The 22,653-nt window shown below is 41.7% G+C and overlaps 1 protein-coding gene across 2 annotated transcripts in view; it reads left to right on the top strand.

Moving 5' to 3' along the window:
- NEBL (nebulette) overlaps positions 1 to 22,653 on the top strand; it is a 385,069-nt gene that overhangs the window by 144,892 nt on the left and 217,524 nt on the right. For both annotated transcript variants that reach the window (XM_068987358.1, XM_068987357.1), the window contains exon 3: positions 3,155 to 3,239. In XM_068987358.1, coding sequence (XP_068843459.1) covers positions 3,155 to 3,239 — 85 coding nt within the window. The remainder of the gene's footprint in view (positions 1 to 3,154; positions 3,240 to 22,653) is intronic.

Genomic DNA, 22,653 nt, shown 5'->3' with positions numbered 1-22,653 from the left:
AATTGAGAGATAAGTGTGACAAGTGATGTTTTGTGAGTATCCAAGTAGACATTTTTGCCTAGTATGGACCAAATGCCAAATTGAATCCCCCCACCACTGCCAGTTCATTTTTCCATACTAGGATGCTGTTCAATAAAAATTCTGTTTAGTTTTAAAATTATGTTTCCTTAAAAATTCTGTTTAATAGTTATTTTTTGTTTAAACATAATTTTTGATTAAACATAAATGGCAGGAGAAAATTGTCCCCTCCAAATCTTCCCCTAAACTGAGTTGACCTGCAAGTACAATACAATTTCAACTGGTTAAACTTTCTGTAACACATTTGAGAGTAGATTTTAATTACAGTTTCAAAAGTCATTAAAATACATACATACACTTTTTGAATTAAACATCATGGAAGTCCTGAAAATCTCTGTGAAACTTTATTTTGCAGAATGTATTTTGAAAAAGGAAATATGCCAAGTTGTTATTTTAGCTTTAACGTATAGCAGTACATACATAGTGGCTACATGTTTAAGTCCAGTTTAGTTCAGCTTTCCAAGATGGAGTTGCAAATAGTCTGAAACACCCACCTTGAAGTTGTCTGTTGAGCTTCACCTGTCTGCAGCACAGTTGCTCCCAAGTAATCTATAAAAATAAAGAATCACTATGTTGTACACTTGAAAGTAATATAATATTGTAAGTCAACTGTACTTCAATAAATTGAAAAATCCTTGTAGTAGCCCCCCCGTGTGGCTGATACCAAGTCTATGACTTCTTGATAAGGAGGGGAGACCTTGCCTTATCACAGCTTCCTCACTTGAATCAGTAACTCTAGTTTTACCAACATTTCATTAAACTTGACTGCTCTCTAATTCTTAGTCTGGGTTAGAAGAAGGAAACCAGAAAGGCAGAGGACCGTGGAAGGCTGACTTCTGTGTATGAGAAATACTCTCTTGCCAGTCAACAGGCATAAAAGCGATCTCGTGGCATTTAGGCCATCCTGACCTTTGTAAGCTTTGAAAGCACTACTGTTTTGTATCATGGTCTGATCACGTCTATTTAGATGACCCTGAGTTATCGTGAACAAATTTAAATTAGGTTTGTATCTGCTTTAAAAAGCAAGGAAATTATGGTGAAATAGTGAGGCTTAGAGGACTTTTGGGAAGCTGCAGGAAGAGATGGAGGGTGGGCATTACCAAGAAGAGGGTCCACGGAGAAGGAAGTGGAAGGATGGGAGCTCTTTGCGGGATGGCTCTGAGCACCTCAGCTTCTCTGGTGATGGAGTCACAGGAGCCAGATGTACCCTCCGTGCCAGCTGGGCATAGGGAGTGGAGGCACTCACTCATGTCTTAGCCACACATGGGAGAAGACACCCTCACTTCACCCCCAGGAGGGCCTGTGTGCTTGCATACACGCCATCGTATATGATGTAATGCAGTGAAGCTGTTCTGTAGCCTGCCATGCGTTATGGTCTTATAGCTTGACCCTCTCTCTCTTACTCTCCTCCCTCCCTCCCTTCCTCTCTCCTTCCTTCCTTCCTGTCTCTTCTTCTTTCTACAAATATTTATTGAAATTATATTCATGCCGAGACAGACTCTGACAGATGTGGAGTATGCTCTGACAAGGGAAAGATAGCCTGTCTTGCTGCTGCAGGACTTTCCTTGTACTGTGAGACAGAGTTATGTCAATAGGAACATAGAAATGAATATGAAAAAAATTATAATGGGATGAAAAGTACGTTCCAGGACACATTTGTGAGACCAGAAGGCTTCTTCGAGGAAGTGCAATCTAAGGCGAGAACTAAGAGATAAAGAGGAGTTAACCAAGAAGTGGGGTGTTCCTGGCCAGGGAGAACCATGTTGGGGTAGAGGCAGGAAAGAGTAGGGTGAGCTCCACGGCCAGAGCGTGGAGTGTGAGTGAGAAGTTTGCAGAAGGCTGACCATGGAGGCCTTGGTGGACGGGAGGCTGGACTCTTTTCTCTGATCAATGGGAAGCATTGGGAAGGTTTTATTCAGAGGAGTCGGATGATCAGGTTGGCATTTTGGAAAGTTTGCTCTGGGGAATTGGATTAGAAGGGCAAGACTGGCAAGCATGGTAGTTACCTAAAGGTTAAATGTGGACTTTAAAGAAAGATTCAGTGAAGACAGAGAGCTGTAAATAGAATCAAGACATATTTAGGAGATGGAATCAATAGAGTTGGCAATGGATTAATTAGATGTGTGAAGAGTCAAAGTTACTCCCAGGTTTCTGGTGTAGACAGCTGGACACTAATGGGTGAAAGAGAGAACGCAGGGAAAGGAATTCATTTTGGAACTGTAGTGGGGTGATGGACTGTTGGTTATCAGACTGAGTTTGTGGTAAGCATGGGCTGTACACAAGTGGAAATGCCAGTGGGTCTGAAATACAGGAGAGAAAGCTGGGCTAGAGATGTAGATTTGGGAGTGATTGGCATGATATCAGGGGTACCCAGAGCTGTGAGAACAAATTAGATCACCCTGGAGATCACTAAGAGAAGAAAAGCCTGTTAGAACCGTGAAGGAGGATGAGCAGAGAGGAGTCCCAAGAGACAGAGAAGGAACAGCTAGAAGGGCCAGGAGTGGGCCAGGCCAGGAGTGTGGGGGGACGGAGACACCAGTGGAAGAGGGCAATTCAAGTCAGGAGAGGCTAAGCAAGAGGAAGACCAAGACGTGTCTGTGGGATCCTCTATGCCACCAGAAGCCGTTGTGACCTTAACCGGAGCAGTGTCTGCAGACAGGAACTGGAATGCATAGCGCTGATGAAAGAGTTGGAAGAGATGAGCAGAGACAGTGAGTTGAGGCCTCTTTGTCAGGAAGTTCGGCAGAAGGGAAAGAATGGACTCTGGAACCTCATGCTAGAGTAGTGTGGGTGGAGGGAAGATGGAGTCAGGAAAGCCTTGTGCGTGCTCGGGTGCTGACGGGAAGAAGCTCATAGAGAAGCCTAGGGTGAAATTCTGGGAGACAGTGGGGATAAGTGGGTCACAGAGGGTCCTGAGAACAGAGGAGGGCTTGGGATCCATGATAGACAGGACCTTACCTAAGAGGAGAGACACCTCTGCCATTGTGACAGAAGGGCAGAATAAAATGACTGGGGTAAAAACATTGTTTGCTGTCATAATATTTTAATTATATTCTTTAAAAAAATGTCTCCACAGACACTACCCAAAGCAGTCCTTCACCACGGTGGCAGATACACCTGAAAACCTTCGCCTGAAGCAGCAAAGTGAATTGCAGAGTCAGGTAATTTCTGAAAAGCCTGTTTTTGCTACTGAGTCTTAATATTATTCATAAGACCACTGTTCAGTTGTTGGACTCTTCACACCGGGTCACCAGCCAGTGTGAAGACTGAAAGCGAGCCTGGGCGGGCATTCCGGGAGCAAGTGCCCAACGTCTGTTTCATTCCTGGTCTTGGATCACCCTGATATTCTTGGTTCTGTTATCCACATGGGACTTGGGCAAGTAAATGAGTTCTGGTCAGAGGAAGTGTTTTCCAACAATATTGATTTATTTGGTCCTAAATATTTAAAAACATTTTATAAATAGCTTTTCCACACTGCATATGTAGGGGAAAAAGAGGTGTTAACTTGACCCAGTTGCAGAGAGTGTGGGGCTAACACCCTGTCTGTGTATCTCACACCAGCCACTAGCTTTGTTTTCATCCTGTCACTTTATTCATATTTCTTTCATATGTCACTCTGACAGCATGAACAAAGATTAGAACACCACGATTGGCTCCCAGTCAACCATTTTGGATGGAAATGTGCCTCCAATATGGAGAAACACATCAGTTAAGACTAGGGATTCGAATGACAGTGTTTTCTTCAGGGACATGCAATCGCTTCTTGAGAAACCGAGGGCACTTTCACTCAGCGAAGTGTTCTTGCCTCCGTGGTGCAGGACGATGCTCGGTGGCTAACGTGAGAGCCCGCTGGTCAGCATCGAGGTAGAATAACACTGAGGAGCGGGGAGGGAAGGCTGCGTTGAGGCCCCCCTTCCACTGTTCATTGGCTGTGACCTTGGACCAGCCACTCTCATTCTTTGTGCTTGTGTAAAGTGAGACAGTCTATCTGATCTTACCTACCTGTCTTGAGGGTGGCTGCAGGTGTCAGATGAGAAGTTAGGCGTGAAAGCATTTTGAAAAGTTAACAAAAGATGATATGACTGTGGAGGCCGATGATTATTACCATGGTCCCTGAGAATCCTCGATGTGAAAAGGGAGAAGAGAAGAATTTGTGACGGAGGAAGGGGGTCTAGCTAACACTTTTTGAAAATGTCAGTTGTAGCTGTCTGTGATGAGAGTAGTCAGCTCTCAGTTGCAGTGGATCTAATTTACGTTCATGCAGGCTTATCTGATCACAGGGGAGATCGTAGTTCCCTTCACCCTCTTTTTGGGGGGACTTGGGACCACTTCTCAGTCCACTTAATTAATGGGAAAAAAACTCAGAGTACAGTTTACTGTTGGTTAACAATGCCATGAAGACTTGGTTGGCAGTTAGTTTTTGGTTTATGTAAAATGCTAATTTTCTGTGTGCTAAGCCATTAGTTCAAAAAATTGAGTGCCGGCCAAAGAGAGGCACTGTTGCAAAGCCGGCAAGAACACCCCTTGCTCATTCACACCACAGAGGATGCCAGGACTTGGCTCCCGTCTGTGCAGATCCAATATGCCTTTCTTCTCCTCAAGTTAGGATTAATTAGACGATTCTGGAGAAGTACTACGAGCACACTGGAAAACATAACTAAATCAAGAAATCAAATATTTGTTTCCTTCCTGTTACATGTCCTTGTTATGTGCAGAAGCATTTATAATTAGTTAATCCTTCCTTCCCAGAGCTCATGGGATGTCTGAGGAAATAGGACTAACACGCTCTCCCCTCCACTCAAGCAAGCATGTTTCATTTACAGTGAGGATTCAGAAGGGGAGGGATGAGTATGGCTTGGTCTGGTCATGCTTCACGCTAGAGCGGGGTCTGAATGGAACTTGAAGGTTGACAGAGAATCTGATATGAACCTTGTCTCCTTCCTTGAGAGAGCACCTCTCTCCCTTTGGGTTCAGTTAGTGGCTACACATGCCACCTACTTGGTCCAGGAGCAAGCATTTATTGTTTTCCTACCACATGCCTAACTCTGGAAAAGCAAAAGGAAAAAGGAGCTCAGTTTCATGAAGGGTTGACTTTATTCTCCGTCATGTAGGTAGCAGGCTGCAAACAAGGCAGAGCATGAATGCAGTTCATGGCCGGCGGGTCAGTTAATAGAGGGAGGTACAAAGTGCTTTGTGGTCTCCAAGGACTGGTCAGGTGAAGGCATCAGATTTTCTGTATGATTTTCCTCAAAAATCATCTTCCCCAGAAAGAAAATGTAGGACTTCATCAGACAGACAGCATGGAGAAGTTCAACTCGATTCAAGAAGCATGTGTTGACTACTTATTATGTGCAAGGAATTGTGCTAGGTGTGGGGGAAGGAAAGGAAGGAAAATCACCATCATCACCATCATCATCATCATCTTCAGTCTTGCTGCATTCAGGGCACATAATTTTACGTGCACTATTTCATTTCCTCTCAAACAGCCCTATGAGACAGGAATTTATTATTATCCCTCTTTAGATGAAGCATTCAACCTTTAAAGAATTTAGAGAACTTGCCCTTTCGAACAGCAAGGAGTTGAACTTGACATACAACCTAGATCTGTGAGCCCAAGTGTCCAGTCTCAACCAGTACTCTGGTCACATTACTTGGAGAGTGCCTAGAAAAGGAGATGTGTAAGCAAGTACTTGAGGGGCCAGCTGATAGTGCAGTGTATGTAAGGGTGGGATTTTGCATAAAGTGCAAAAGTCACACATAGGAGGAAGTCCTTTCTCTCTCCTCTCCCTCCCCTTCCTCCCCTCCCCCTTCTCTGTCCCCTCCTTCTTTGTGAGAGATGCAAGCACTTCTAGAGTATTTCTACCTTTTGCAAAGACATGGAAAGATACCTGCCCTAATGGTAGTATTCATGACTGGCAGTTCACTTAAAGTTAGCATATTAAATGATCTGATTCTGTGGTAGGGCATTTCCTTTGAGTTTTGATATCAAGAATTCTGAATGGCTCAACAGTTTTGGTGGAAAATTGGTTATTAATATTTTATTTACTTGTTTTGATAACCTATGATGCTAAATGAGTCACATTACTCATCTGTTCATTACTCCGAGTTTTGAAATTCTGAAATCCTTTGTAATTGTTTGGTTAAAATTAATCCTTTTCTTTTAGTTCATTAGCTTACCAAATGAGCCAAAATGAAGGAAAAACAAAAGCAGTTGCAGTCCAACTTAGGAAGTTATTTATGGTTACATGTTGTTATCTTTTCCTTTTTTTCTCCTCTGTCCTCTTTTTCAGAGGGTTATGAATTTTGCCAGCCCCCATTTTTTTTTGCCTGAGTGTTAGATCCTCTCAAGCTTTTTTGGGATCTGTTATTAGGTGCCAATTGTCATAATAAAATGATATGAAATACCAGAGAATAAACAAGGAAACCATGAGTTAGCTTTTTGGAACTGGTGACAGGCAGTGGCTGCAGGCGTTAGCTAGCTTGCAGATGACTGGTGCCTGCCCACATGGCCAGCCACTGACCCCAGTGGACGTGGACGGCCCTGGAAATCACATCTCACAGGATGAACTGCCTCCAAGAAATAACAGAACTGGAGGTTAGGCACCCTCACTGGCCCGCAGGAACCCATTCAATAAGGCGCAGAAATGTAAACCTTTCCTTCCAGTGGTATTAGTAACATTGTACTTTACCTCTGGAGCATCCGGCTTTCTCTGCACGCCTTGGGACAGCAGAATGTCATTGTTTTTTGTGGGGAAGTGAGCCTTGAGTTCCAAAGACTTGCCTGGTAAACGAAACTTCCGGAACACAAACTTTTTGTAAGTTGGGCAGTCCCTAAGCTTTTAAAAAACTTTAGGTGAAAAGGCCCCTTAGGAGAGAATTTTTTAACTTTTTATTTTCACATGATGTTGTAGCAAGTGTTTTTTCTTCGGGCTTTGTAGAATATTCTTAGTGGAAGAAAATGGACAGATGTTTTGAACTCATCGGATGTCTGAAGACTTCTTAAAGCTGGGGAAATTGTTCTTCAAATGGAATTTTGAGGGGAAGTCTTTCTAGGAAGAGAGCAAAACAGGACAGTTGTGGCTGAAGCAAGGGAAGGGGGGTGCAAACTCCCCTCCTTGTGTTCTCTCTGCTTCTCCCCATCCTCCGCTTCCAGGGCCTTGGGGTGAGTGTCTTAGGAAACCCTGGGCCTCTGTGGGGCTGAGTTCTGAAAATCAACGCTAAAACAAAGACACTTTCCCACTTGACTTAGTTGTTTGCAGTCCTGAAAATAATGGAGAATTGGGGTTCACTGTATTCTTAAATGGAGTGTGTATAATTTATGAGTCCTGATAAGATGAAATCGGAGATGATGATGAATCAATTACGAATGATTCTGGAACCTTTGGGCCTTCATTTTGTCATCTGTGTTGATTTTTTAAAAATCATTTTTGGATTTTATTTTTTAATATTGTTAGCATCTTTTTAAAGTTTTTCTCTTAAAAGAATTAAGTGAAAATTTCAAAACAATGTCAGGATAGCAGTTTGGGACACTGTATCCTCTTATTAATGTCTTACTGTGATATTAACATAAATTTGGTATCATTGCTATTTAGTTGCAGTTTGTCACGACAGATTCATACCCAATAGAGACTAGCAGTAGAAATCTGTGGTGGTTTGCTGAACGACAGAGGATGAGCTAGATATAAATGTTTAGGAGGGAGATTGTAGAGGTCAAGTAAAGCAATAGTGATAACACCTATGACCTGTTGCATCTGGTTCTTTCTCTCTAAAATGTGTATGGAATCTTTAACACAAGGTTTATTTGAAGATTAAATTTTATGACATATGTATGCTGCTGCTGCTAAGTCACTTCAGTCGTGTCCAACTCTGTGCGACCCCATAGACGGCAGCCCACCAGGCTCCCCCATCCCTGGGATTCTCCAGGCAAGAACACTGGAGTGGGTTGCCATTTCCTTCTCCGATGCAGGAAAGTGAAAAGTGAAAGTGAAGTCGCTCAGTCGTGTCCAACTCTTAGCGACCTCATGGACTGCAGCCTACCAGGCTCCTCCGTCCGTGGGATTTTCCAGGCAAGATACATATGATTCTTTTTTAATCTTCCATGTTTCTGTGGAGGCATACAAAACATGGTGCATAGGGAACAGGATATATGATAGTAGGAAGGTGAGAAGGTAGCGTGATTTTTTTAATATAGGGAATAGTTACACATCTCTGTGGAATTAATGAAGGGATGTGTCTAATACATACTTCTGGAAGGTCAAGGAGGTAAGGCTGTATCCAGCATTCTCTTTCTCTAGCTTGCCCTTGGTACCTTTCTGTGTCTCCTAGTTCTGTTTTCCATTTCCAGAGGGTTTTTCTCTCAGTTATCTGTCATCTAACCATCCAGGAAGTTGTTAAACTATTATCTAACGCAAGACTCCCCTCAGGTAGCAACTGCTTTTTAATAAGGTATCATTGAGGATGGACTTCCTTCAGAGTAATGGATCCATAACTGAGGAACATTACTAATTGTCGAAAGAAAACCGAAGGGCTATTTTGGAGTTCATCCTCTGTATGTCTGTCAAATCTCACCCCAGAGGTTCTCACCCGATCAGAAATTTGACCTGAATTTTTCATTTGTCACCCAGCACCAGTGAGATGCCAAAGTCTGTGCTAGATATTGGGGATGCCGTAGTGAGCAAAACCAGATAAAGCCCTTACTCTCCAGAGATTTACGGTCTAGTAGAGGAGAGGATGATAATAAAAAATTAACAAACATTAACTAACCTAGGAAAAATTGCAACTGTGACAAGAGCTGCAGAGAGAGCAGTGTGTATTATAGTTATGTTTAAAAACATTTTCAGGGTGTTAGAGGCCTGAGTGCTTCTCAGCAGACAGATGCATAATGGGATCTCAGGGTGGCCTGCTGCCTCCTGCCCAGATGTGGCTCCCATTTCTAAGTGTGTCTCTCTTTCTTTTCTTTTTTTCCCACTTTGCGATCTTAGCTGACAATTCTTTGCTCTTTGCTGGGTTCTCTTACCGTTCCTTATCTCATCTGACAAGCTCAGACTTCTAAACAGAAGATTGTCTCTCCAGATAGTTTCTGTGGGTAATGCTTACATTACACTGCTCTCGGACAAGAAGCCTTTCATATTTGCTTTTTAATTTTCCATTTTCTTTGAACTTAATTTTGGCAGCTTTATAGTTCCCATCTTTTGATTCCTCACCATTTGATGCTGTGTTCTGATCCTACAGTGATGCTTCTTATTTCTCACAATAAGCGCTTTCTCATGTATGTAAAGGTAAAAGTTCACAGGGAAAAGCTTCGGCATGTTTCTTTTCAAGGTTTCGAGGCAGTGAAAATGATGAGAGATTGTGTTTCACATATAGGAAGGGCTGAATGTGAATCAGTACTTCAAAGGAGAAATATTAATTCACTTGATGTGGCATATTTCTTTCAGGGAACATAACATGCTGTGCAGATGTTAACTCTCACCCCCACCATCTCCCACAAGTCAGATTGTTTTTCTCTTTCACTTCTGGATAAAATGATGTAAGAGGCAAAAATGTCAGTGGTGACGGACAGCAAAATAACCAAGATGTTTTGATTTGCTGTGTCATGATGGAGTTTTAGAGCCTTTCATCATTGGAGCCTGGTCTCCTCCTCATCCTCCTGAAATGACCCATATTCTTTCCATCTGTTCTCAGAGTCCCAGCAGCATGGTTCTTTGGTACCCTGGGCTCATCCTGTCCCTGCCCCCCACATCATTCCCACAGCCCGTGGTGGAGGTTGGAGGGTGGAGGTGCGGTTCTCTGGGAGGGCAGGCAGCAAGCTACTTGTTTTTATTCTGTGGGCCAGAGGCAGATGACTTGTCCTTTAATTAGGCATTTGAATATATAGCCTATCAATATTGTGGCTCTGGGGTCATGGTGTAACAGCTGTGATGAGGAGACTGTCTTGAAAATACATCAGTGTAGTTTTTCATCTTTGTCTTCTATAAATTGTGTTCTGCCCTACTATTTCACACTTATGGCTCCCGAGAAAGGAGAAGAGCAACCCCCTCTTTGAGAAGGAGGAAATATGGTCCCAGGTGAAGAGGACGCCTGTCTTCCCTTCTGGCCATGGTAACTTGTAGAAGGAAGGTGGGAAAAAATCAGAGGCTGAAATGTGACCTCCCCTCTCTCTTCTGGCTTAAGTCTCTGAAAGGGAAGATGAGGGAGGCATGGTAGATGGGTGGAGAAAGGCAAGAAGCAGAGAAGACCACCCCACAAGACATCCTGCAGACCTCCTCCCACCTCCATGGTATACTCGGGCTTATGCCGTGTGCAGGCAGGGAGGGAACCTGAGTGCTGTTTCTCGGCGTCTTAGTCTCTCATGTGGGGCAGAGGGGGATGGATATTCCGGTGTGGAGACAGTAGAGAGATGCCGAGGGTGCTTGCTGTGGAGCTGGCATGGGCAGTGCCATGAAGCAATAACGGGCCCCAGGAGCCAGGGATGGTGTGCGGGCAGACAGGACCAGTGAGACCTCGGTGAGAAGCCCGGACAGACAGGTATGGTGCCGATGCCAGCAGGCCTTTTCTGAGCTGGGGGAGAAGACAACATGAGGTCACCAGCCATAGTCTTCGGCAGGACGCCAGCAGGGGCCCAGGGAGCAGGAGGCCAAGGAGATGCCACTGAGCTCAGAGGCGTTAAAGGAGAAAATGAGTGGGCCTGGGTCCAGCACTTCACCCTTGCTTCCCTCCGAGGTCACCGTCTCATCATGGAATCAGCAAAACCAAATCTATTGTCCACTATTGGACTCAGAAAGGTCCTCTTGGTAGTAGCCAGCAGCACACAGTAGGCCTGATGAGCGCACTGAATCTTTCAGCTCTCATAAAGTCCCTGTGTGTTCTTTTGCCAGAAATTATTTGGTCTAATTATTTCATGTTATTTCAGAACTTTGCTTGTATCATCCACTGTCTTCAGAAGGACTGCCTGCTGGAGTTCTCTACGTGGTCCTTGTACAGATGGAAACTGGCTTGAGAAATTCTGTGCAGAAAGATGACTGTGATGGCTTCATTCTTTAAAAAAGCTTTCATTTGGAACAATTACTGTGTTGTGTTCTGAAATGAGATCTCTATTTAAGCTTCCAAAAATATTGGTTGTACTTTTTTTAGTGGGTGAGGAGAGCAGTTAGAATTCTCCTCCCTTCCTTCATCCTTTCCGGCCTGTTTTAATTTCTGGTGGTCAAGCATAAGGGTGATAGTAGATCAGAAGTTATTTGATCCTAACTAGAAGGGACATCTAGGCTCGGCTTGACTGGTGCTCTGAATTCCTATTAATATGAAATTGTTTATATTTCAAGGGAATCTATTCTCTGCAAACATCTTCTAAGGAAAATTTAACAAGCCCCTTTAGCTACAGATTTAGCTTCCTAAGCACACAGTACTTTTAGACACCAAGCAACTAAATATACCAGATTTCACATGCTTAGAACTACAGAAGTGAAGAACAGTGAAACTAAGGATCCTATTTTTAATTAAACAATCTTAGAGTTCCTATACAGGACTTCCCTGGTGGTTCAAATGGTCAAGAATTTGCTTGCAATGCAGGAGACCTGGGTTCGATCTCTGGCTTGGGAAGATCCCTTGGAGAAGGTAATGGCTAACCACTCCAGTATTTTTTCCTGGAGAATTCAATGGACTGAGGGGCCTGGTGGACTATAGTCCATGGGATCACAAGGAGTCAGACATGACTGAGCAACTACCACTTTCCCTTTTTCAAAGCCCCTATACAGATTTTAAAAATCTCTAGTATGGCTGCAATACTTTTAAATCATTAAAACTAAAACCAAAGTAAATCTTACCTGTGTTTTTTCTATATGTTTTCTAAAGATTTGTTTAGAACTGGATAATCCCCAAGGCTTTGAGAGAATTTTTGTTCTAGAATATTTTACTCTCTACAGGAATACCACTTAAGTCTTAGGTATGTATATATACTACATATATTATTACGCATAACACATGTAAAATGTTTATATGTATGTGTATATATGCACATAACATGCATATATACGTTGTGCATATGTGTATACTCATGTATATATATGTATATGTATAATATGCAGATACACACATATATGTATTCAATATACAATAATATAATAAAGCTGGCTTAGAGAGACAATGTTTAGAAAATAGTCTCCTTGAAAACCTGGAAGACTAGAGCATGTGAATCTTCTTTTCTCTTTTGTTATCAAATGACTAAGTATGATTTAATTCACTGCTGGACTCTGAAATAGCTGCACCGTTCGCAATCTTAGTTTCCATCATGTAAATGAGCTCTGCAATTCCTGTGTCTTTTAGTCATTCCATATGTTTTAGGAACTAGCTGAGGTGAAAAGGAATAACAGAGCTGGTATTATTACTGGAAGGGAGGTAATGAGAGCTTTTTCAAAATATCACCTATTTCAGAGGGCAGATCACTCACTTTTCACAGGATAAGGAGAAGAGACATCATTAAAGCTTTACCTGTTTTGACGGGCCTTACTCTCTCTGTAGTTTGTTAATTAATTTAATGTTTTTTTAAATATCTGTTTTCTTTATCCTTTGTTTCAGATTTTAAATCAGAAGCTAGAGGTCTTATTAATGTAGTGGTTATTACCTGATAATGCAGCTAAGCAGTTCTGGATTATATTTATACTGTTTGATGATAAGGGTGATAATGTATGAAATGAAATAGAAACAAAGAAATTTCATAAAATAGTCTTATAAGAATGAAGAATTAGATACTTTCTTGAGAAGTAGACAGATGCTTTTCTAATTGTTTCTTGGCATTAGTTACAAATTAAGAAAATTCAAGACATTTTTGATTTCAAACCTTTACTAGCAAAGTAATCTCATGTAAGGACCCACATGTACTTCCTGTAATTTAATTCTCTATAAAGTTGCTTCGATTATTTATTGGTTTAAACTACATTTACTGAATACCTCCTTTGACCAGACACTGCCTGCTCTTGGGGTGAAGGTGTGTGGAGACAGAAGCCAGCAGTATTGAAGAGGGGGACATGACCCCTGACTTAGAGGCGTTTATTGAGTTTCTCAACAGATAGTCTCCCAAATTCTGTAAACAGTTGTTTTTTTTCCTGCACTCTGTTTAGTCTTCCCCCCACATTCTCCGATGAGACATTTACCTTTTCTTTGAATGGAAGCCCAGAACGACTTTCTTTCCCTTTATATAGATCAAATACCAACTACTCTGAGAAACTATATATTGGAGAGGAAATGATCTTCAGCTGATTTTGAAAATAACTCTACAGCACCCATGCCCTTTTGTAATCTGTTTGTAGAGTTGTTCCTTCTTAAAATAATGTTGATAAAATATTTTTAGTTGTTTGATGGACACAGAAAAGCTTCTCCAATAAAATCCACTTTTGGGGGGATTATCATCAGGAGAATTAAATCATGTCATCAGCAATATCCCTATCCTCTTGTTATTCTGCAGACTCCAGAGCAGTGGCCCCTCATTCTTTTTGGGTCATGGGACCCCTTTGGAAGTTTGATGAAAGCCATTGAAATTCTCCTTTGGAAAAGGTATAGAAGTACAAATATGCGAACTTTAAAATCGTAGGGAGTTCATGAGTTAGCAAAGGTCATCAGAGCCCCAAGTTTTAGGGAGCGTGGTCAAGTCAGCCAGTGGGAGGAGCTGAGAAGAATAGGCTGAATTTAGAGGTTGGGCAGAGGCTAGAGGCTGGCACAGAGAGGTTATGGATTCACTGCCCTCTAAGCACAATTTTATCTTGATTAAAATATTAACTGTTTGGGAAATGTGAAATGTTACTGCCTTAAAGAAAGCAGTCTGGCATCAACTGTTAAACCTTAAAAATATACATACTCTTTGATCCAGCAGGTCCACTCCTGGAAATTTCTCCTGTAGAAAAAGAAATATCAACATGTAAGGCATATGGGCAAGGATCTCTCGGTCAGCATCGTTTGTAGCAGCAAAACACTAGAAACTGAAAGCCCATCAACAAGGTGGTAGTAGAGTAAATTAGGATAACCCAGACCAAAGAATATTATGCAGCCATTAAAATTTGGGATGTCCATATGATATTGCCCAGTGAGAACTATAGATACAGAAAAGTGTGTCAGTTAGAAAACACTCCCTCTGTGCATGTCTGTGTCTGTATTTCTATATGTCTGATTAAGAGTATATATGTAGGGAGAAGGCAATGGCACCCCACTCCAGTACTCTTGCCTGGAAAATCCCATGGACAGAGGAGCCTGGTAGGCTGCAGTCCATGGGGTCGCGAAGAGTTGGACACGACTGAGAGACTTCACTTTCACTTTTTACTTTCATGCATTGGAGAAGGAAATGGCAACCCACTCCAGTATGGCAGGATGGGGGAGCCTGGTGGGCTGCCGTCTGTGGGGTCGCACAGAGTCGGACACGACTGAAGCGACTTAGCAGCAACAGCAGCAGATGGAGGGAGAAAAATATGAACTAATATATTCTAGGGTGTTCGAGTTTGTTCTGGAAACCTATCCATAGTGAGCCAAACTAAGGGGAAAAAAGTTGAAATAGTTAAAAAATGTATATGAGAGCATTAATGCATTCTTATGCAATTATCTCTTTTATATCTATCTACCTATCTCTATTATCTATCTGTTGGTGGCTATATATGAGAAGAAAAAAAACAGTGATTTTGAAACATAATTGCTTGTATGTACTTAGCATTTCACTGTTTTCTTCCTTCACAGCTGGTAACACCAGACATTTTCAGTTCAGTTTTGTGGGGTTACTAGGGATGTCCCTGATAACTTAAGAGGTGAACTTAGAGCTCTAAAGTTACTTGGTCTATAGCAAATGTTTGTTGGATGTCTTTTTTACGTCATGTACTTGGCTTTTTGCTGGGGAGACTCGAAGAACTGAGGCTTGTGCCTGTCTGTATCACTCAGGGATTGCAGCTGTATTTGAACTTCCTCCCCTCAATCTGCTGTTTATCTGCTTGTTTGCTTGTGGGTGTAAGAAAGAGAGCCCAGGTGCTGCTCTCATATTAGTAGGAACCTAAGAATTTGGGGTAAGATCTTTTTTCAAAAAGTAGATTAAAAAAATTATTTATTTATTTATTTTGGCAACATGGCATGTGGAATCTTAGTTCCCTGGGTCAGGGATTGAACCCATCCCCCCGCATTGGAAGTGGGGACTCAACCACTAGACTACCGGGGAAGCCCCCGAAGTAATAAAATCTTGATGTTTCTTCTTTTGTTCCATTAAAGGACCTATTATCTAATTGTCCCTATTTACCTCAGAAATGCCCAGAGACCTCTAGAAAGGATAGTACTGTAAGGATTTTAGAGGAGAAAGAAGTGAGAGGTGCTTCCCGTAGATTCAGTTCAGTTCAGTCGCTCAGTCGTGTCCGACTCTTTGTGACCCCATGGACTGCAGCACGCCAGGCCTCCCTGTCCATCACCATCTCCTGGAGTTCACTCAGATGCACGCCCATTGAGTCCGTGATGCCATCCAGCCATCTCATCCTCTGTCGTCCCCTTCTCCTCCTGCCCCCAATCCCCCCCAGCATCAGAGTCTTTTCCAAGGAGTCAACTCTTCGCATGAGGTGGCCAAAGTACTGGAGTTTCAGCTTTAGCATCATTTCTTCCAAAGAAATCCCAGGGCTGATCTCCTTCAGAATGGATTGGTTGGATCTCCTTGCAGACTAAGGGACTCTCAAGAGTCTTCTTCAACACTACAGTTCAAAAGCTTCAATTCTTCGGTGCTCAGCCTTCTTCACAGTCCAACTCTCACATCCATACATGACTACTGGAAAAACCATAGCCTTGACTAGATGGACCTTTGTTGGCAAAGTAATGTCTCTGCTTTTGAATATGCTATCTAGGTTGCTCATAACTTTTCTTCCAAGGAGTAGGTGTCTTTTAATTTCAGGCTGCAATCACCATCTGCAGATTAATGTCTCTCAAAATTGTGGTTTCCCACATCACAGTTGCCTGGTGAGTGTGTTGAAAATACTCATTTGTGGGCCTGGCCCCAGACTCACTAAGAAGGAAAGTCTAGAAATCCACATTGTTATTAAGAGCCCTGTGTAATAATTCTTACACACATTAGTATTTGGGATCCAGTTCCATCAAATTTTGCTGCAAATAATGAGCCCTCCTGGCATCTTTTCCCAGAATTTTGCCAAGAGTTTCCCCTATCCTCGGTCTCCTTTCCCATGTGGAATGCTTAGGTTTTTTGCCCCAGAAATCGGTCCACATTTCCTGGTTTCTCATACTGCCACATTGTTGGATTGACTTGGAGTCGTGTGCTGCTACCAGGCTTCTGAAAGTTAATGCCACTGCTCAGGACCCCAGTCCAGGGGACGTAGACAGAAGAAGGGATGTTTTACTTCAGTTTTAGGACTTTTACGTATTTGACTCAGCAGATATTCTTACAAGAACAAGAATTTTTCTAATATCAAAATGACTTTTTATTTTCCTCTTTTTATTCTTTAGTGATGTCTGCATTTTGAAGGCGGTTTTGTGAAGGAAAATTTCAGACAACATTGTCACTACCAAACATTTTATTCTGAATGTAGAGAAATCAATGTAGGTCAGAAAAAGACTAGAATGGTTTGAAAAATCAACAAATCTGATGGTCAAACTCAAATGTATTTAGTTAGGGTTAGGGTTAGGGTCAGTATATACACGCAAATAAGAGAGAATTTCAGGTTACAATGCATTTGGTTTGTAACAACAGGAGTAAGACCAGGATTTGCGCACATGATGTAAATTTTTTTGGAATTTTGATTCTTTGGACTGCTTCTGGTTTATTTATGCATATTCATAGTACAATCAAAAACTGAAAATGTTTTTCAGACATCTGAGATTTATCCCTTTACACCAGTTTCTTCCTCAATGCTTTTATCTAAAATGTCAAAAAATAACGGAAGCAAAGGCTAGTTCTTATGAAAAAGCAGAACTGAGTGACTGTTTTCCTGCATTTCTCATGTACCGTGTAGACAATGACCTTAGTACTATTCTGACTAGAAAGCCCTGTCTGAGAACCTTTTATCTCCACAGCAGGATATATACAATCCGAGTCGATGCTAGACACCCATAACATCATCCCTCAGTCAATAATCATCGATTGAGTAGAGTTGGTTTGGGGGCTGTGTATTAAATACCAGAAAGGATACAGAAAGAAGAGTCATAGTATCTGCCTTTGAAGAACAATCTAATTCAGAAAATAGTTCAAACGTGCATGCTATGACACGGTTCCGTAACAAAAGGCTCTTTCAACAATACTAGAGAACCCAACTTAAAAGAGGTGATGGTGAAACGGGGAGGGGTTGTTGGCGAGCAGACACATGAGATGGCAGAGAGATAGAGCTGAATAGAAGCAAAGCATACAGAAAGGGGTGAGCATAATCCATACAGTATCTCCATCCAAAAAACATCAGCTGGAGGGGATTGGGTGGTTAGTCATGGGGGTCTCTGCTCTGGAGGGTGGAGAAGCTCCAGAAGGAAAGGAGGTGTCCTCAGTCAGGGTAGTGAAAAAACTGTTGAAGAATTATGATTTAGGGATTTTATGAAATTCAAAGCTTGGAGAAATTAAAGAAGTTCAGCATGTTGAAGTGAGGGGGCTGAATCAGGATAGTGGCTATGCAAACCGGGAAGCAAAACTTAGAGATACTTTTGGAGGACATCAGATGTTACAGATAAGTTGGAAAAAATGAAGCCATACAGTGAAAATATTTGTGAAGGTATTAAGCTCATCAATCTGAGACATTTTACACTAGACGGGGAACACTGGCTAGTGGCGGGGAATAAGCCTGACTTTTAAATTTTCTGTGGATTTATGATCTTTAGAAATTCATTTATGAGACTACAAATATCATTGAATGGATCTTTCACATGGAACTATTCTATGGTTTAGAATAACTTTGTAGGCTTTCATTCAGTAGGTGGTGAATAAGTACCAGATGACAAATTCTGGTGTTTATCTTACAAAGTCATCTGTCGTTCTGTGAGACATTTTTTCCTGCCTGGGACACAAAGCTCTGCTACAATTATTTGTGAATAATTTTTTATGACTAAGCTAGTAAGAGTATTGTCAATTGCCATTTAAAAGAACAATGTTTCATCAACATAAAAAAAAAACCCTCCCTCCTTCCCACATTAGAGCTGTTTTCCTCTTGTCTAAAAGGTACATACTTCTTTTTAGAAGTTGACATTTACAGAACTAGTACCTTTTTCCTCTGGATAAGAAAATAATTGCTTAGGAAAACCCAACTAACCAAACAAGTCACCTTGATTACTACCTACAGAGAAAAAAAAACTGGCATTATTTTTTCTCTTGTGTGTGCTTTTAGATCAATCCATATATGAACAATAGTTGTGTTAGGAACTGTTTGGATATTTGCTGTAGTGGGTATAGGAGAATGGATACATTAAATTGCTATCTACCCGAGCAAGGAAACCAGTTCATATTTTCTACTGGGAAACAAAGTATATGATGATTAAAAAGAAAAATAAAAGACTTAGGGCTGAAAGTGTCTTGAGCTGTCAGGGAACATTAAGCTTGTATAGTTGGTATGTGGAGTGCTGTTAGTCACCTCCTAATTACTGAGAGGGCTTTACCAATGATGGTATTATTTTCCTGGGTTTTTATTTCCCTGGAGTATCTATGATAATGCTGTACAGTATGCTGCAAATCATTTATTCGGGTAGACTATGAAATTATGTCCACCTTGCAGCTTGGAAAACCTTTGGGTAGGAAAAATCTTTCGTCTGTGTCTCACTTTGCAGGTTCTTAGGCTCCCACCTGCTCTGAGCCTGTTCCATGAAATGTTTGTTGACACAGGTGCCTACTCCACGCATGCGAGTTGTCCTGCTTCTCCCCGTGGAATCTGGTGGCTAGGCAGTGTCAGCTTTTGGTCAACTAGCTAGCCCTGGTGTCCAGGTCTCACTTTACCCTTGCTTTTTCCTGACAACCTTCATCTCTCTGCCATCTTGCCCATGACTTTCTGGAGAGAAAGTGGGATCCATGGAAGCTAATAGGAGGATGCTTTGCAGGCTCTTCACCCCATCCTCTGTTCTTCCCAAGCTTGTCTTCTATCTTTGGCTTCCAACAGGGACATCCATGACCATCTGATCACTTGCTTGTTTTAAACATAAATAACATTTTTATTTAAAAAATGGTAGTGAAAAGAGTGACATTGTTTTATATGTTTGCCAATCTTATTGTCTGGCTTTATAATAGGCAGCTGTATTCTCATATTGTTTCTTCCTTTAATCTTTTTTGTGAGATCATATAACTTTTGAAAAACTCCATTGTATACTCATGAGAGAGTGAGAGAGAAAAGAATTTCACTATGGAATGATAGGGACAGAGTAGGTGATTAGCTAGTTAATCCCACGGGGATTAGAATCTGCCTGCAATGCAGGAGACCCGGGTACCTGGGTCGATCCCTGGGTCAGGATGATTCCCCTGGGGAAGGGAATGGATAACCACTCCAGTATTCTTGCCTGGAGAATCCTATGGACAAGAGGAGCCTGCAGGGTAGTAAAGAGTTGTACACAACTGAGTGACTAACACTGACATTAAGGGGATTGTAAGTTTCTTCTTTGCACTTGGCTTTCCCTTTAGGGCATCTCTTCCAGATCTTTGTCCATCTCCCAAGAGGCAAAGCATCCTGAAGGACTGGAGATTTGTGCTCTGGTGTCCATGTGAAGCTTTTGCTTACTTAGATACATTCTGGGATAGGACTTTCTTGTTTCAAGGGCTTTTTTCCCCCTGTTTGCAGTAAGTATTTGACCCTTCCATCTCCAAATGTTCAGGGTTTAGATTTAAACAGATTCTAAATCTGCTTGATTTTTTCTGGCAGCTATTTCACTCCCTCTTTTGCAAATGGTGACCTGTGAGTTGCTTGTTTATCCAGGAATGGCTTCTCCCTTTTCTGTTGTTTGCAGGAGGTCAGCGTCCTGCAATTGTTCGTAGAAGGGTAACAGGCTCTCTTTGGCCAGGAAGAGTCACTTTTGACTGAGGACAGGAATCAAACCAAAATCTTCTTGCCATGCAGCATCCAGGCACTCAGTTAAACCACCTGCTTCAGCTGTGGCTCGTATGAACCCTGTGTGGCTGTTCATATGGTTAGTGCTGGGGTAAAACTGGCACTTCCCAGCAGAACAGTAATATTGAATAACTCCGTCATGGTGGCCACAGCCCTCCTCAGCCCCCTCTGCCTGGTGGCCAGAGTCTTTTCTGAGTTAAGAGATTCACCATTCACGAGGATGGTGACAGTTGGCATCCAGCATATAACAATTCATGGCTGCAGTTAGAGCTTAATTTCCCCCAACCTTTCATCAGGGAAGGAAGCACTTTATAGTAAATGACGGTATTGCTTGAAGTCATCTGCCTGTGGAGCCTTCATTCTATTCCTTAGTCATTATGGTCTGCATCACACGATCTTTTCTCAAACGTCAGCCTGGTGAACCAACGATGAAATTGCATTTCTTTGAATTAGAGTACAGATTATTATGGGAGGGAAAAAAAAGACATCGAAGGGGAAATGTTCGTGTTTATGTTTGAATAAATGTGAAAGCTTAATGGCCTCAGAGGCAGTTAAACCAGAGGCTGTAAGAGAACATGGAACCGTGGCCCCTCATTGCTCTAGACATTTCTCTGAATGAGCACAAGCAAAACACATGCACTTTTCAAATCCGGGGTATATAAATCCCGGACATATAATCGTTCGGTGTGTATTTCTTGTGTGGGTAGGAGTGCACAGCATCACTGATAGTTCTTATTTTGATTTCAAGGCTCCAGTACACATTAGGCAGTCAATCGATGATTCTTGAAATAAATTGCAGAAGTATTCACTCAGAGAGGCAGCTCCTCCCCCATTTCTTGCCCCCACACACCTAGACTTCTTCATGGCTTCCATATGGTTAATAGCAGGCCTAGGGTTGGGAACTGCAGATGGGAATAGGCAGTTCAAACAACAGCCTGGGAAAGAGAAATACTGTTTGCTTGGGCTTCTTTATTTGGCTCTGACCCCGGGCCTTATCTGACCTGAATATCCAGCCTGATCACTAGTTCCAGACACTGACCTTGCCTTGCTGCCGGCTTCCGGACCCTGTTGTGAGTGTGACCAACTCCTGTGTCCCTCACTGTCATCCTGCCATCTCACCTTTGCTGCTCTTCTCCTTATCTACATACTGGACAGATAGGATTCACTTAATGGAAAAGGAGGTGATTGGATTAAGTGACTTAATTGGGGCCAATTACAGAATCAGATTGTGGCTTTTACAGGGTATCTGAGTCAACACGTTGCAGAGTGCTAGAAGCAAAGCCAGTTGGATTTGGAATGTAGTATGCAGAGAGAGAGTATTATTGCTGTGTGCTTTATTGTGATTTCTCTTTTTTCCTCACAGCCATCTGCTGTGTTATCTATTTGTTTATTCTGATATTAAGGATGAGACATAGATATAGCATTTCTATTAATTCTACCATTCCTCCTGCCCTCTTTCACCTGCACAATTCTTGTAGCAATCAGAGCCTGTGGTTTCTAAATGCCTGTGTTGTAAGAACTCCAGCAAGGATAGAGATCTCATCTTTGTTTTCCCCACAGATTCTAGATGAATGAATGAGTGAGTGAATGGAGACAACATGAGACATTATTTAGTGAGGGATTAGGATGCATTTTGTAGAGTGTGTTGTTAAGTCTTCATGCTAACTTCCTTAGGTGAACATGCTCATTCTCATGCTGTAGGTATGGAAGCTGTGCCTCAGAGAGGTTGAGCAAACCACCTGGAGTCACACAGCTAGCTGGAGCCCTTGTCAGCAGTCGGCCTTACGTCTTTCTGACTCCAAAGCTCAAGCTGTTCCTTACCAGGCCAGGCTTTCTCAGTGTAGCCACTCTTATGAATGACATTTCTGTGATTTCAATGCCATATCCTAGCAATGCCCTGCCATTTTAGGTTTAAAATTCTCCAAGTTTTTTCTTCATGAGGTAAAATTTTTATATTTGGATTTTTAAAGTTGTAATTTCTGATAAATGTCTTATGGTTTCATTTTATTTACTTTTGTGGTTATTTTGACACTCAATTTGGTTTATATCATTCCTGGAGCTATTAAATAATTTTAATTGTTTAAATTATGCAATAACTTTTTGTTTACATGTCAGTGATTTTAGCCAGTTATTATTCTAACAGCTCTGATATTTTGTTTATTATAATTTGTGTTGAATAAATGTTCTCATGTTTTAGCTTGTCAGAGTAGTTCTTAAATTTCAACTTACTGAGTTTTAAATTCTCATCTATTACATAGGTTCATACCTCATGCATCTAATTTTTAAACTTTTTCTTTCTATACTTCGACTGATCAGAGTATTGCCACTTAATTTATTATGAAACTGATGAAAGAAGAGGAAATTAGTCACAGTTCAAAGACATTTTTTTATTAGGCTTGATCACAGAAAATACTGCTACGTTAGAAATCTGAGTTTCAGTTAGCTATATTTCACCAAATAATGACAAGAAACTGGTTAAACACATTCATACGCAGTGTGCTGGAGAATTGGTGGCTACTTGTGAGTTCTTCAGGAGCTAATTTTTATTGAC

This window comes from Capricornis sumatraensis, chromosome 15 (genome assembly GCF_032405125.1).
Source record: "Capricornis sumatraensis isolate serow.1 chromosome 15, serow.2, whole genome shotgun sequence".
In the NCBI taxonomy this organism is placed as follows: Eukaryota; Metazoa; Chordata; class Mammalia; order Artiodactyla; family Bovidae; genus Capricornis; species Capricornis sumatraensis.
The sequence above is the reverse complement of the archived record's forward strand: the minus strand, read 5'-3'. Positions and strand labels throughout refer to the sequence as shown.